Source organism: Penaeus monodon, chromosome 20 (genome assembly GCF_015228065.2).
Source record: "Penaeus monodon isolate SGIC_2016 chromosome 20, NSTDA_Pmon_1, whole genome shotgun sequence".
NCBI lineage: Eukaryota > Metazoa > Arthropoda > Malacostraca > Decapoda > Penaeidae > Penaeus > Penaeus monodon.
In genome coordinates, this window is record NC_051405.1 from 36,043,831 (window position 1) to 36,044,726 (window position 896).

Here is an 896-nt window from a genome sequence, read left to right on the forward strand (position 1 = left end):
ATATAAATATTTTTTAGATAATCGCAATCAATCTGCAAAGACGAGTCCCTTTGCTCACCTGTCCACGCTTATGAGACAGAGCGTCCAGGTAATGACGTTGACCAGACAGGAGTGGAAAAAGTGCGCAAAGACGCAGAGTCCCGGGGCCAGCTCCTCGGGCTCGATGAAGAAGGCGGTGACGGAGAGCGGCAGCACCACCACCGCAGCAGCCGCCTCCGTCAGACACAGATTCAAGACAAAGCAGTTGTTCCACGTTGTCCTGAGCTGCGGGCTTCCTAGCACAGCCGCCGTTACCAGCAGGTTGGCCAGCAGCGAGAGGGCGGTGAGGAGGGACATGGCCACAAGAGAGGCCACGTGGCCTACATCATGGCCATCTGGGTGCCATACGCTGACCATACTCGACAGATTTCCCTCTTGCTTCTAGTAGCTAACAATCTGCAAGCATCAGCACTGGACACCGAGACATCGCGTCACTGCAGTTGTCCTTCACTTCACCCGCGTCGTAAAAAAAGCACGACGTATGTAAGGCATCTACGTAGCCACGAACACCCAAAAAGAACGACTCTCAAGCACGGGAGAGCCTCCATGCAACTGTCACCCCGTACCTGAAGGAAGGGAGTGCCAGACTCGTTTAACTCACCTGCCTCCCTCAACCCCCCCACCCCCCCAGTTGGCCCTCCCTGTACCACCTGTGGATGCGCGGCACTCATGCGGGCTCATAGAGAGGACAGAGCGGGGTAGAGTGTACTTGTTCCCTTTGCTCTTGTTATGGTGTTTTTTCTTTAGGTCGCCTACTATTGTCATAGCAGCCTGTAAGTAACTTCTGATTCATTTGTGCTATCTGTAGAGGAGATCGTTTGTGATCTACTTTGCGTTTTGACTGTTATTTTTCCATT

At 53.0% G+C, this 896-nt stretch overlaps 1 protein-coding gene across 1 annotated transcript in view; it reads right to left on the reverse strand.

Moving 5' to 3' along the window:
* Window positions 1-622, reverse strand: part of LOC119585984 — a gene marked incomplete in the record, with an annotated part of 5,978 nt that extends 5,356 nt beyond the window's left edge. The window contains 1 exon segment of the mRNA XM_037934696.1: window positions 59-622. Within this exon segment, the coding sequence (XP_037790624.1) occupies window positions 59-396 (338 nt within the window).
* Window positions 623-896: the final 274 nt, after the last annotated feature.